Source organism: Aedes aegypti, chromosome 2 (assembly GCF_002204515.2).
Source record: "Aedes aegypti strain LVP_AGWG chromosome 2, AaegL5.0 Primary Assembly, whole genome shotgun sequence".
NCBI lineage: Eukaryota > Metazoa > Arthropoda > Insecta > Diptera > Culicidae > Aedes > Aedes aegypti.
Genome location: NC_035108.1, coordinates 56,379,340 through 56,392,299, shown reverse-complemented (window position 1 = coordinate 56,392,299; position 12,960 = coordinate 56,379,340). Strand labels below are relative to the sequence as shown.

General features: G+C 38.6%; 2 protein-coding genes across 2 annotated transcripts; one reads left to right on the top strand and one right to left on the bottom strand.

The window, feature by feature from the left end:
* Positions 1-4,221: 4,221 nt before the first annotated feature.
* Positions 4,222-8,448, bottom strand: LOC110675564. Its single transcript, XM_021840889.1, has 5 exons — positions 8,256-8,448; positions 8,088-8,193; positions 7,851-8,014; positions 4,942-5,062; positions 4,222-4,883 (listed from the first exon to the last, which is right to left on the bottom strand). The coding sequence occupies exons 1-5, from the start codon at positions 8,323-8,325 to the stop codon at positions 4,733-4,735; spliced, it is 612 nt and encodes a 203-aa protein (XP_021696581.1). The 5' UTR covers positions 8,326-8,448; the 3' UTR covers positions 4,222-4,732.
* A 371-nt stretch (positions 8,449-8,819) lies between these two features.
* LOC110675563 lies at positions 8,820-9,789 on the top strand. Its single transcript, XM_021840888.1, has 3 exons — positions 8,820-9,300; positions 9,363-9,489; positions 9,549-9,789. The coding sequence occupies exons 1-3, from the start codon at positions 8,847-8,849 to the stop codon at positions 9,685-9,687; spliced, it is 720 nt and encodes a 239-aa protein (XP_021696580.1). The 5' UTR covers positions 8,820-8,846; the 3' UTR covers positions 9,688-9,789.
* Positions 9,790-12,960: the final 3,171 nt, after the last annotated feature.

Genomic DNA, 12,960 nt, shown 5'->3' with positions numbered 1-12,960 from the left:
CCTTGGAGGAATTCCTGCGGAAATTCGGAGAAATTCTCTTGGGATTGATCTGATGGAGTCCCTGAAAAAAATCTTGGTGGAATGCCTAAGAAATGTCATGAGTAAATTCGTTAGAAAACTATTGAAGGAAATCGTGGGTAAATATTTGAAGAAATTCCGAGGAGCATCCCTAGTGGCATTCCTGGAAGAAACCCTGTAGAGATTTCTCGAGAAATCAATAAACGATTTCACGGTGGAATTTCTAGAGGATTTCCTGAAGGAACTTCTTAAATAATCCCTGAAGAAATTCGTGAAAGCACCCTTAGCGCAATTTCTGAAATAATTCAATAAATATTTCCTGAAAGAATATTTAGACAAATTTCTTGAGATATTTCTAAAGGAAACTTTGAGGTAATCCTTTCAATAATTCCTGGAAAAATTCGGGGAAGAAAAAAAAATACTTGAATAAGAATCTCTGGAGCAACCCCGAAGGAATCTCTGGAGAAATTTCTTGGAGGAATCCATGGAGGAATTCCTAGATAAAAGTAGGAGTCCGCCGAGGAATCCTATAAGCAATTACTACAGGGATCCTTTGCAGTTAATACACGAAGTCAGGATAAAATTTAAGAATGAATGATGCTTGGTAAAATTTCTGAGCGCAAGAAAGAAGAATTTTTCCGACCGAATCGCTTCATAATTTTGGAGATTCTGTAAGAATTCCTTATGAAAATTGAAACAACTTGAAGGAACCCTCGGAAAGCTCTGTTCACTCTGAACATTTCTTTCTCGTTTAGATTCTGAGAGCTCCCTTAATGATATAACACCAGAAATGAGGTTGTACAGTAGCAACACGTAGTGGTGGAATTTTTTACCATGACATATTCTGAAAAGAGCCGAGCACTGTCCTGAACAAATCTCTCGAAGACAGTAACCATCTGACTGGTCGAAGTTTTGAAGTGTTCTATCGCAGGGCCAGTTCCAGAATGACCACACCATAAAGTGGCGGCCAGAGTAGACGCGTCACGCGACGCGACGCGAAAATCTTTTGGTGTTTCTACTTTTCCAACATATATGCAAAATCTTCTTGACCTTTCATCTTTTCGACCGTTGTCCCAAAACTATTTTAAATATATCGACTAATTCTCAAGATAATCGCAAAAAGTTTTCCTGTACAATTTGTTTAAAGTTACCCCATTTTGGATCATTTATAGAACCAACCCGTTTGACACCTTTCTTCCCAACTAGATGTAACCGAAGAAGCCCTGTCCATAGGTGATGGGATTGACGGTGATTAATCAAGTGATTACATATTGTTGATATTGTGAAAAATACTCTTATGCTAATATATTGATCGCGAAAATTTTTCGTAATTATAACTTATAAAATGTAAGCTAGTCTAATAATGGCATGTGTTTCAATGCTTAAATATATTTTACACTTGATTCATCACACCTTCAGCATGAGTTTAGTTACTGTCGCATGATCTAACACCAGATAACTACGCGTAATGCTGGAGGGACCGGCAGGGCCTACTACCAGTCTCTACTAACACTCAAATCACTAACAAGACTGGGAAACCAACGATCACCTTCTTCAGTAGCACTATTTTTAATAGTAGTATTAGTTCAATATACATAAATCTTTTTCAGTAGACCACGAGGCGCAAGAGTGGGTGCGGGTGGTCTCTGCGTCTCACAGGTCATTGAAAATAGGCATTTATGTTAGGTTTACTAACAATGTAGTAATTATTACCTTAGTAATACCGTAAGGTGCCGTAATTCAGCGCATTGCCTAAATCCGTAAGCGTATTTGGTCCAAAATTTGTCGAAATTTAAGAAAAATTTTGAAATTTGCCCATACCGCTATTTGTATATGCTGGAAATGCATCATAATTCCAATTAAAATTATCATTAACAATAATTTACGATTTTTGAGAAATATTGCAAAATGTTCTGAATTACGGCATTTTACGGTCTTGCGTAAGGTAGGTTGTAGCGGTATTAGAGATAGTTTAGTAGTGTTACTGATATATGTATAATAATTAGAAAACTTATGGCACTGTTGTTACTGAAATGTTTTATTTTTAAATATCTTTAATATAATATTGTTGAACAAAATGCTGTAATTTATAACTTATTTAATTCTCTAAGCATTTTTGCACTACTTTGCATTTATCACACCAACACTGGCGACATTAGCGTTCTTTGAGTAGTATTTCTGTTATGTAGTAGTAACCTCTATCGTTTTTATTCTAACGATCATAACATAATTACCGTGAGCGTAGTAGTGGAAATAACATAGAAGTAGCTTTTGTATTTGTAGTTAAGGTATCGTGGTATTAGTTCCCTGTCCTTTGGTTCAGAAAGGGGTATGGGCGCGTTCTGTCAACTCGGTCGAGGCAGATTTCTTGTGTGAACAAGTTACAACATGGACGTTCTAAAGTTCCAGAATGAAGTGTTGTGCATTTGTAGATGGGATGGATTCGCGTTCGTGCTTTACTTCTGCTTATCTATAAAGTTATATACAATAACTGACCCTTAGCTTAACTATTTAAATTAACAGTTGCAAATACAATAATCGTTTTGAGCTTACTAACATGTCGTCGCGTTAATCTTATCATAATGATCTTTTATCTACATCCGTCGAACCATTCTGAATGGCCGTTGTGAGAATATCACCAAGAACTTCTCACATGCAATAAAGCTGGATTGTCATACATTGAAACATCAAGGTTCTCGCTCTTTCGGATTCATTTTTTGTTGTTTATCATTAGTTTCAGGGATTGTTATCGTGGGAATCCAAAAAGCGAATTTTGTATGACTTCAATGTACGCCAATACTGCCATAAAGCATGTAACAATCACTAACATTCCTTCCCTCTTTATCCTTGTTTTCATATCTAACCCGCTTCGAGGAATAATTCATCGAAGAGGAAAGGCATCTCTTATTATGGCAGCGTAATGGCCGAGAAAACGTCGGTTTGCGGTCGCATCTCTCCATCCTCGGTTCTGTCACACGCTCGCCAAATCAATACGCACTTGATCCGCCCACCAAGCTTGCTGCACTCCACGCCTTTGTTAAGTATAAAGTTTCTGTAATCATTGAATACTAATTGAAAGGTAAATCAAATGAACTTATTATTTAACTAATAACAAATTTGTTCCACAGAGCGATTTACAAAACACCACACAAAATCCCTCCTTTCACATATCCTTAGGCAAAACACTTCACTACCGTTATATGTATGACTGATTCATGTTCTTTCGACCTTGCATCATTCATACGTGTAGGGGAAGTCTAGAGTAAAAGCAAAACTTAAAGAACCTTCTGGTCAAAGATGTTGCGTTGCCTACTTCCAAAACTCCAAATCCCCCGGTGTATTATGGACGGTATGAGTTTTCAAACTTATGCTGGAGACTTGGCCCCTGACCCCCTTGTACATCAATAAAATAAAATAAAATAAAAAACTAGATGTAACCGAAGAATCCTTTCCATTTCCCACCTTCGAAGCCAATCGAACAGGTTCGTATTGAAATTTAATGTCCGCGAACCCCACCAACATTCTGGTCAGGTTTTTTTTAAACCGGTTCTCCCCAAGAAAACGGACGATTATTGATTTCCGTTACGTTTTAAGACGAAGGTTTACCGGATTCAACAGACGGTCCTGCAGCACGCATGTTGCCACGCAAAAACCCCGTAATTTATCGGCTTTTTATGTCTACCTATCAGCATTTATTGGCGATTCGCTCGGCACTCACTCTGGAAATCTGGGTGGAAACCTACACCCTCCGGCAAAACGTCATCAATCGTGGCCAATGTGTCAAACCGTCGCCGCGGTGACAATTGGCAGTGTTACAATTCCAATGGACCCCCAAAGGCACCCAATGTTTCCAAGTGAGCCGTATAGAAGTCGCTTTATTTGTCTATTTATTGGCTTAAGTGAGCTTTCGCCCCGAGCAGATTATCTCCGCTAGAATTGCAGTAGGGCAGCCAAATAATCAAGCATTTAAAGAAGTGTAAACTATGTGTTTTATCAAAAATTAGCCAATAAAATCTGTAAAAACTGTTTACTACTTCTAAGAGTTTTTAAGTGGCGAACTCGCCATTGGCGAAAATCCACGTTAATAAAGATAAATAATAATAATAATAAAACATGATGTGTTATTTCTATTTTTCTTCTAAATATTTCCAATATTGTTGCGTTTTTTTCAATTTTTTCCCGGAAAATATTTAAACTACAATGTCAATTTTCGATTTATTATTAGTTGCCACTTTTGCGTTAGCGTTAGCGTTAGCGTAGTTGATTTATTATTAGTTGCCACTTTTGCGCCCATACAGAACACAATAAAGAATTTGTAATTCCTAATTTATACCTTATTATTGCTTGTTTCGAATCAATTCATTGACTGTTTTCGGATGAACTAGTGATGGTTATCCTTTTCCTAAGGCACGATTATCCTTTTCTCATTTCAGTAGTGGCACCAACTGCAGCGAAGTGACTTGCAGTTGCAATTCCGTGGAAATTCTCTATCTGCTATAGCAGCTCGACATCGGCATATGGGTGTTAATTATATAATTCAATCGCGGTTCACTTGAACGAATGGTGCTGGCCAGGAGCTTTGAACGCATTCTGTCAGCAGCGTTTATTTATGATAATCTTGGGTCGGAATCGAGTCAGCAAAGTGCGCTCGAGGAGTGTTGGAAGGGCTCTGTGTGAATGGTGAAAAGAGAGGCGCAGGTGTTTGACCCAAATCTTACGCAGCAGGCTCGTTGGCGTTCTCCAGTTCAACGCACGGAGTTTTGGCTAGAAGGTTGCGCTGGAAGCGGTTGAAGATGTCCAGAAGGATGGGAGATCGGCAGTTGAGGAGCTCGTTGGAAGCGCAGTGTTGCATGGAGTAGATTAGGCTGGTCAAAAAAGAGTCACAGTTATTGATGAAGTATTTAAGTACAAATCTATACTTACTGACATTCAACGAAACTGAAAGCTTCAAATGGCAAGCTTGCTAGGTGAACCAGTTGACCTAGACACAGGCCAAAAAGAGTTTCCAGCTCTGAGTTACAATCCCAGATTCGGCTTGTAGAATCTGTTAGGAAACGAAAAAAAAATATAAATATGGTGAGATCGTTTTTTTTAATGAACATTTTTTCATTACTCCATCCAATCGGCTCCGTAATGCCCAACGGTGCTTGAGCCTATCACATAAACCTATCCAAAGTTAAAAATAATTGCATCAAAATCCAAATCCAATCCAAATCCAATCCAAATCCAATCCAAATCCAATCCAAATCCAATCCAAATCCAATCCAAATCCAATCCAAATCCAATCCAAATCCAATCCAAACCCAATCCAAATCCAATCCAAATCCAATCCAAATCCAATCCAAATCCAATCCAAATCCAATCCAAATCCAATCCAAATCCAATCCAAATCCAATCCAAATCCAATCCAAATCCAATCCAAATCCAATCCAAATCCAATCCAGATCCAATCCAGATCCAATCCAAATCCAATCCAAACCCAATCCAAACCCAATCCAAATCCAATCCAAATCCAATCCAAATCCAATCCAAATCCAATCCAAATCCAATCCAAATCCAATCCAAATCCAATCCAAATCCAATCCAAATCCAATCCAAATCCAATACAAATCCAATCCAAATCCAATCCAAATCCAATCCAAATCCAATCCAAATCCAATCCAAATCAAATCCAAATCCAAATCCAATCCAAATCCAATCCAAATCCAATCCAAATCCAATCCAAATCCAATCCAAATCCAATCCAAATCCAATCCAAATCCAATCCAAATCCAATCCAAATCCAATCCAAATCCAATCCAAATCCAATCCAAATCCAATCCAATCAATCCAATCCAATCCAAATCCAATCCAAATCCAATCCAAATCCAATCCAAATCCAATCCAAATCCAATCCAATCCAAATCCAATCCAAATCCAATCCAAATCCAATCCAAATCCAATCCAAATCCAATCCAAATCCAATCCAAATCCAATCCAAATCCAATCCAAATCCAATCCAAATCCAATCCAAATCCAATCCAAATCCAATCCAAATCCAATCCAAATCCAATCCAAATCCAATCCAAATCCAATCCAATCCAATCCAAATCCAATCCAAATCCAATCCAAATCCAATCCAAATCCAATCCAAATCCAATCCAAATCCAATCCAAATCCAATCCAAATCCAATCCAAATCCAATCCAAATCCAATCCAAATCCAATCCAAATCCAATCCAAATCCAATCCAAATCCAATCCAAATCCAATCCAAATCCAATCCAAATCCAATCCAAATCCAATCCAAATCCAATCCAAATCCAATCCAAATCCAATCCAAATCCAATCCAAATCCAATCCAAATCCAATCCAAATCCAATCCAAATCCAATCCAAATCCAATCCAAATCCAATCCAAATCCAATCCAAATCCAATCCAAATCCAATCCAAATCCAATCCAAATCCAATCCAAATCCAATCCAAATCCAATCCAAATCCAATCCAAATCCAATCCAAATCCAATCCAATCCAATCCAATCCAAATCCAATCCAATCCAATCCAAATCCAATCCAAATCCAATCCAAATCCAATCCAAATCCAATCCAAATCCAATCCAAATCCAATCCAAATCCAATCCAAATCCAATCCAAATCCAATCCAAATCCAATCCAAATCCAATCCAAATCCAATCCAAATCCAATCCAAATCCAATCCAAATCCAATCCAAATCCAATCCAAATCCAATCCAAATCCAATCCAAATCCAATCCAAATCCAATCCAAATCCAATCCAAATCCAATCCAAATCCAATCCAAATCCAATCCAAATCCAATCCAAATCCAATCCAAATCCAATCCAAATCCAATCCAAATCCAATCCAAATCCAATCCAAATCCAATCCAAATCCAATCCAATCCAAATCCAATCCAAATCCAATCCAAATCCAATCCAAATCCAATCCAAATCCAATCCAAATCCAATCCAAATCCAATCCAAATCCAATCCAAATCCAATCCAAATCCAATCCAAATCCAATCCAAATCCAATCCAAATCCAATCCAAATCCAATCCAAATCCAATCCAAATCCAATCCAAATCCAATCCAAATCCAATCCAAATCCAATCCAAATCCAATCCAAATCCAATCCAATCCAAATCCAATCCAAATCCAATCCAAATCCAATCCAAATCCAATCCAAATCCAATCCAAATCCAATCCAAATCCAATCCAAATCCAATCCAAATCCAATCCAAATCCAATCCAAATCCAAATCCATCCAAATCCAATCCAAATCCAATCCAAATCCAATCCAAATCCAATCCAAATCCAATCCAAATCCAATCCAAATCCAATCCAAATCCAATCCAAATCCAATCCAAATCCAATCCAAATCCAATCCAAATCCAATCCAAATCCATCCAAATCCAATCCAAATCCAATCCAAATCCAATCCAAATCCAATCCAAATCCAATCCAAATCCAATCCAAATCCAATCCAAATCCAATCCAAATCCAATCCAAATCCAATCCAAATCCAATCCAAATCCAATCCAAATCCAATCCAAATCCAATCCAAATCCAATCCAAATCCAATCCAAATCCAATCCAAATCCAATCCAAATCCAATCCAAATCCAATCCAAATCCAATCCAAATCCAATCCAATCCAATCCAAATCCAAATCCAATCCAAATCCAATCCAAATCCAATCCAATCCAAATCCAATCCAAATCCAATCCAAATCCAATCCAATCCAAATCCAATCCAAATCCAATCCAAATCCAATCCAAATCCAATCCAAATCCAATCCAATCCAAATTCAATCCAAATCAATCCAAATCATGAACTTACTTGTCTGATTCGATGGAAGTTCGCCCTTGCAGAACCTGTTTCGGGTTTGCGATACAGCGTTCACCAACATCTTGTTCAACTCAGACTGACATCCCACTACAGCTCCAGTGTAGTCCGCATTTCTTTGACAACAATCGTCCACAGCTCGCAACTGTTGACAGACGCTATTGACCGTGTGATTACTTCATTATTCCGTGTCTATATCAAAATTACCCTAATCAGAGTCAGTTGACTCACCTTTGATGAGCCCCAAATGATGATTCACCTGTGAAACAATCACTCACATGTGACATCCAATTACCGTTGGATTGTTCCCCATCCTCCGGAAGCAGGGCCAATGTTCCTGGAAAACTTCAATCAATCAAACATGTTTTCGGCATTTCTTCCATCCCGTTCGACTGTTACCGGAAATGGTTAGGAAGAGCAATACAATCCCATAGTTTTTGTTTGTTGGTATTCCAGGTTTTGCAAACATTACGGCACGTCTAAATTTAGCAGTCCTAGGCAAATTTTCACCCGAAACAATTGAACCATTACAGCCACGAAGCCATTACTCACTGTTATCGTTCCGAACGGCGAATCGTCGCGATCGCGATTTCGTGTTCCACATTCTACACTGTCAATGGCCCTTCGGGCTACCGCTCCGGCCCCATCAATTGGCGCATTCATTCATGAACAAAAGCACGGGCAATTTATCAATTTGCAGAACAGTGCATTGTTGTCGGGGTCCATTGTTGTTCCGATCGGGAGCTGACGGATGGACGACGAAGGCCGATCACGCATCTCGCTCTCGGTTCCCCATTCCGCGATCGCAGTTCTAGATCAACAGTCGCCCGGTTGTTTTTTGCCGTTGTCTCCGGATAATTCCCGAACAATATAAATCCATTTGAGCGAATTCTCGACCGCTTCATTGGCCTGGGACGGTCTGGGCGATCTTGCGTGAACCGAGCCCGATTCAGTCGAGATCGAGAGTTGTGAAAGTTTGGATCGGAAGCAATGGGTTACGCTGGTTTGGTGGTTGTTGGAGTTCTCCTCGCTTCTGTGGTTAGTTTGGAAGCCAGACACGAAACGGAGTCCCCGTCGACGCTGGAGACTGCCGAATTCATGAAGGACGTCAAACAGGAGTGTCGCAATGCCACGGGAGACGATCGGGCTTTTAAGGACCTGGTGGCGATCATGAACAGTGATACTCCGCGGTGTTTCATGCAGCATGTGAACATGAGTTACCTGCAGGCTCCGATCGATGAGATGAGTGTGGCCGAGCAGAGTAAGCTTCTGGGGGGAATATGTGGTCAGTTGGAGAAGGCCGTTGTTTGTATCGATCCGGTTGTGGACGCGATCAAACCCTGCATGGACGACGAGGATGATATGCAGATCTTGACGAAGATCGTCGACACCGTACCGGAAGCGATCAAGATGATCTGCAACAACAGTGGAGCAATGCTGTTGGGTTAGTTTGGGGTTAATGAAAAGGGTTTTCAAAATGGTCTTATCTATGTTGTTTCGTTCAAGAACTGCGGGAACCTCTGTCGAGGTCTTGTGCGGTGGAGCTGGCACCAGCGATTGACGATTGTATGGACGTTTTGAGCAACAGCACTATGACGATGGATCTGAAAAACTACACCCTTACGGAGTGCAAGTAAGGAGAGGCTCCGGTACAAACATCGAACGTTTATACATCGGAATTTTTCGTTTCAGAGAAATCTACAAAATGCGGGACTGCTTGGACCGGAAGATCCGGGATTGCGGAGCGTTGACCTATCTGGAACTGTTCGGGTTGTTCTACCGGAATCTGCTGTCGATTACGCCGTGCAAGATGGTTGCTCAGGACGGATGAGGGCTTTGAAGAATTATTTTGTTAATAAAACTATGGACAATCAAGTTGAAAGTTTTTCTACTTTTGTACAACTATTTTCATGAGTTTTCAATCCATCAATATCTTAAGAAGTATAAGTTCAACCTTTCTTCAAGGTCCCAGTCCTCATCCTAAAACATTGTCCCAAATATCTGTTTGCTATCTAGATTCTGTAGCAAAAATTGAAAAAAATGGGGTTTTTGTGGAATTTTTGAAATTTAAATTCTGTTTTTGATTCTTTCATGATAAAAAATAAAATATATTTAGGCGTTTTTTTTTCTTGTTACCGAAACGGTTCATCACAACATCTTCATAAAACATTTTTCTCTAAAACCAACAATTTCGGAACTAGAATTTTTCAAATAAATTGCATGCAAAAACTCATAGGCCATTTTCAAAAGTTATTCTTGAGTCAAAATGATCGATTTATGTATGGAAAACTAACTAATCCAAATCGAAGATCATCGAGCTCGGTTTTTAATTTTTTCAACTCATTCTGGATGGAATTCGTCCTTTATTTCAATGTGAATCCTGGGATTGTAGTGTAGATCCTAGATTTTCAGTGCAGATCCTAGGATTTCAATATGGATCCAGGGATGTCAGTTTGGATTCCGGGATTTCAGTGTGGATCTTTGGATTCCAGTTGGAATCCTGAGATTTTAGTCTGGACCCTGGGAATCCAGTACCGATTCTATTCTGGCATTCTATTGAGGATTGTATTACTTAATTGTTGATCTTAGGCTGCTAATGTGGATATTGTGATCCCAGTAAGGTGTGTAGACCCTATGGTTCCAGTGTGGATATAGGAACTTCAGTGTGGATATTAGGATTCCAGTGTGAATTCTAGTATTCCAGTTAAGATTCTGAGATTGTAACGTGGGTCTTGGAATTCCAGTGATCTGATATTTCAGTGAGGATCTTGAGATGCCATTGTGAAAACTGAGATTTCAGTAAGCATATTGACATTCCAGTGTGGATTTTAGGATTCAAATGGATCTTGGGATTCCAGTTTGGATCTTGCGATTCCATTGTGGGTCCTGGGATTGGAACATGAATTTCATGGATTCATCCTGGGATTCCAGTGTAGATCCTAGAATTCCGATGTGAATTTTCGACTTCCAGTGTAGATCCTGGGATTCTAGAATGATTCCTAGATTTCCAGTGTGAACCTTAGGATTTTGGTATGGATATTGGGATACCAGTTGTGATTTTGAGTTTCCAGTGTGGATCCTTGGATTCCAGTGTGGTTCCTGATATTACAGTATGGATCCTGGATCAATAGTGCGGCTTTTGGAACTCCAGTGTGGATTCTGGGATTCAAGTGTCGATTCTGGGATGCCAGTGTGGATCTTTGGATTTCAATGTAAATCCTGAGAATTCAGTACGATTTCTGGGATACTGAGATGTAAATGCTGGGATTCCAGTGTGAATCCTTGGTTTGTTATGTAGATCCTAGTGTTTCAGTTTGATCCTAGGCTTCTAATGTGGATATTGCGATTTCAGTATGGTTTGTTGTATTTCTTTGTGGATACTGAATCTGTAGCGTGGATCGCAGGGTGTCAGTATGGATCTTGGGTTTCTACTGTGAACCCTAGAGTTTCAGTGTGGATATTGTGATTTAAGTATGGATATAGGGATTACAATGTCAATCATAGTATTTCAATTTGGATTCTGAGATTGTAACGTCAAGACCCACGTTCCAGTGTGGAATCTGATATTTCAGTGAGGATTTTCATATGCCAGTGTGAAAATTGCGATTTCAGAGTGGATTTTGGGATTCCAGTGTGGATCCTAGGATTCCGATGTAAATTTTCGGATCCCAGTGTAGATCCTGGGATTACAAAATGGGTCATGGATGTCCAGTGTGGATCCTAGGATTTCAGTATAGATCCTGGTATTACAGTATGGATTCACTTCACATTTGAGGAATTTTTCAATAAGTCACTTCATCTTTGAGTGATTCAGGTCTAATTCACTTCATTTACAAGTGATTCATGTATGAATCAATTCATATGTAAGTATTTCAAGTTTGATTCGATTCATTTTTTTAGTTATTCGGGTCTGATTTGGTTAATATTTAAGGAATTTAGGACTGGTTTACTTCATTTACATGTGAATCAGGTCAGTTTTCTTTAATTTTCAAGTAATTAAGTTATGTTCAAATATTTGTTCAAGTGACTAAGGACTTATGCTTTTAATTTTCAAATGATTTAGGATGAAATAATTTCATAATCGATACTGATTTGCTTCATATTCAAGTGTTTTAGGTCTATTATACTTCATGTTTTAATGATTCAGGCCAGATTCACATTATATACAAGTGATTCAAGTCTGATTCACTGTATTTTCTAGTAATACAGGTCTGAATTACTTCATATTCAAGTAGTTCAAGTCGTATTTATTTAACTCCATTTTCCAGTTGTTCATGTCTTCCAATCAGTTTATACTTATTAGCTTCATTTTCTAATGATTCTGGTCTGATTCACTTCATATTAAAATAATTTGGGCTTGATCACTTCAATTTCAAGAAATTGTGAATTATGTGAATTATTAATTTAGAATATCATGTCTGATTCACCTTTTATTTAAGTGATTCAGGTCTGACATTAGTTCTGTTTTACTGCATATTCCAATAATTCAATCCTGATTTACTTCATTTCCTAATGATTCAGGTCTGAATCATTGGATATTCAAGACTCCATTTTTTTAGATTATTTAGATCATAATATATAACTCGCTGAAAATCTTCAATTTTATCTGCGCTGAATTTTTTGAATAAAAAGGTCTGCTTTCTGGATGTTCTTGACATCCGGAGCAACTTTATCGAAGACTCGAGGTAAGTGTAGAACTAGCCCTCGTGCGTTAAAATACACTCTAATAAAGATTTAAAAAAAAAAAAAAAAGAAGACTCGAGGTTTCTAATATTCATGTGAATCACAAGAAGTATTTGCTTAAAATGCTCATTTCTATACGCTTACTAGCGCATCCTGGCGGCAGAACTATATTGTTTGCTTCCGGATGTCCTTAACTTTCTGAACAACATTGCCGAAGACTCAATCTTTCTATCTCATATGGAACACAATATAGAACTAGTTAAGAACGACCAATTTTACTTTCATACTAGCCACCTAGCAGCAAAATTTAGAACCAAACTGTTCCCTTTCGGATGTCCTTGACCTTCTGAACTTTCTATCTCATGTGGATCACAAGATATGCTTAAAATGCTCAATTTGACATGCTCACTAGTGACACCTA